The sequence below is a fragment of the Sinocyclocheilus rhinocerous genome, unplaced genomic scaffold (assembly GCF_001515625.1).
Source record: "Sinocyclocheilus rhinocerous isolate Xijiao unplaced genomic scaffold, SAMN03320098_v1.1 scaffold107, whole genome shotgun sequence".
NCBI classification, from domain to species: domain Eukaryota; kingdom Metazoa; phylum Chordata; class Actinopteri; order Cypriniformes; family Cyprinidae; genus Sinocyclocheilus; species Sinocyclocheilus rhinocerous.
The window spans coordinates 1-567 of record NW_015635024.1 but is presented as its reverse complement, the minus strand read 5'-3'; the positions used below and the strand labels follow the sequence as shown (position 1 = coordinate 567).

The following is a 567-nucleotide window of genomic DNA, read 5'->3' as shown; positions in this document are numbered from 1 at the left end:
GTCGTGATTGTGGAAGTCTCTGTTGTTGTAGATGTTTCTGCTGCACTTGTGGTGGATGTTTCAGCAGGAGTTGTTGTGATTGTGGAAGTCTCTGTTGTAGTAGATGTTTCTGCTGCACTCATGGTGGATGTTTCAGCTGCAGCTGTTGTGATTGTGGAAATGTCTGGTGTTGTAGATGTTTCTGCTGCATTAGTGGTAGACTTTTCTTCAGGAGTTCTGATTGTGGAAGTCTCTGTTGTTGTAGATGTTTCTGCTGCACTAGTGGTGGATGTTTCAGCAGGAGTTGTGATTGTGGAAGTCTCTGTTGTTGTAGATGTTTCTGCTGCACTCGTGGTGAATGTTTCAGCAGGAGTCGTGATTGTGGAAGTCTCTGTTGTTGAAGACGTTTCTGCTGCACTAGTGGTGGACGTTTCATATGGAGTCGAGATTGTGGAAGTCTCTATTGTTGTAGATGTTTCTGCTGCACTAGTGGTGGATGTTTCAGCAAGAGTCGTGATTGTGGAAGTCTCTGTTGTTGTAGACGTTTCTGCTGCACTAGTGGTGGATGTTTCAGCAGGAGTCGTGATT

The 567-nt window shown here is 45.0% G+C and overlaps 1 protein-coding gene across 1 annotated transcript in view; it reads right to left on the bottom strand.

Annotated features, from left to right (window-relative positions):
* The window catches only part of LOC107746114 (mucin-5AC-like), a gene marked incomplete at its 5' end in the record, with an annotated part of 13,184 nt that extends 12,621 nt beyond the window's left edge, over positions 1-563 (bottom strand). Inside the window, 2 exons of the mRNA XM_016560210.1 lie at positions 1-105; positions 271-563. Coding sequence (XP_016415696.1) covers positions 1-105; positions 271-563 — 398 coding nt within the window. The remainder of the gene's footprint in view (positions 106-270) is intronic.
* Positions 564-567: the final 4 nt, after the last annotated feature.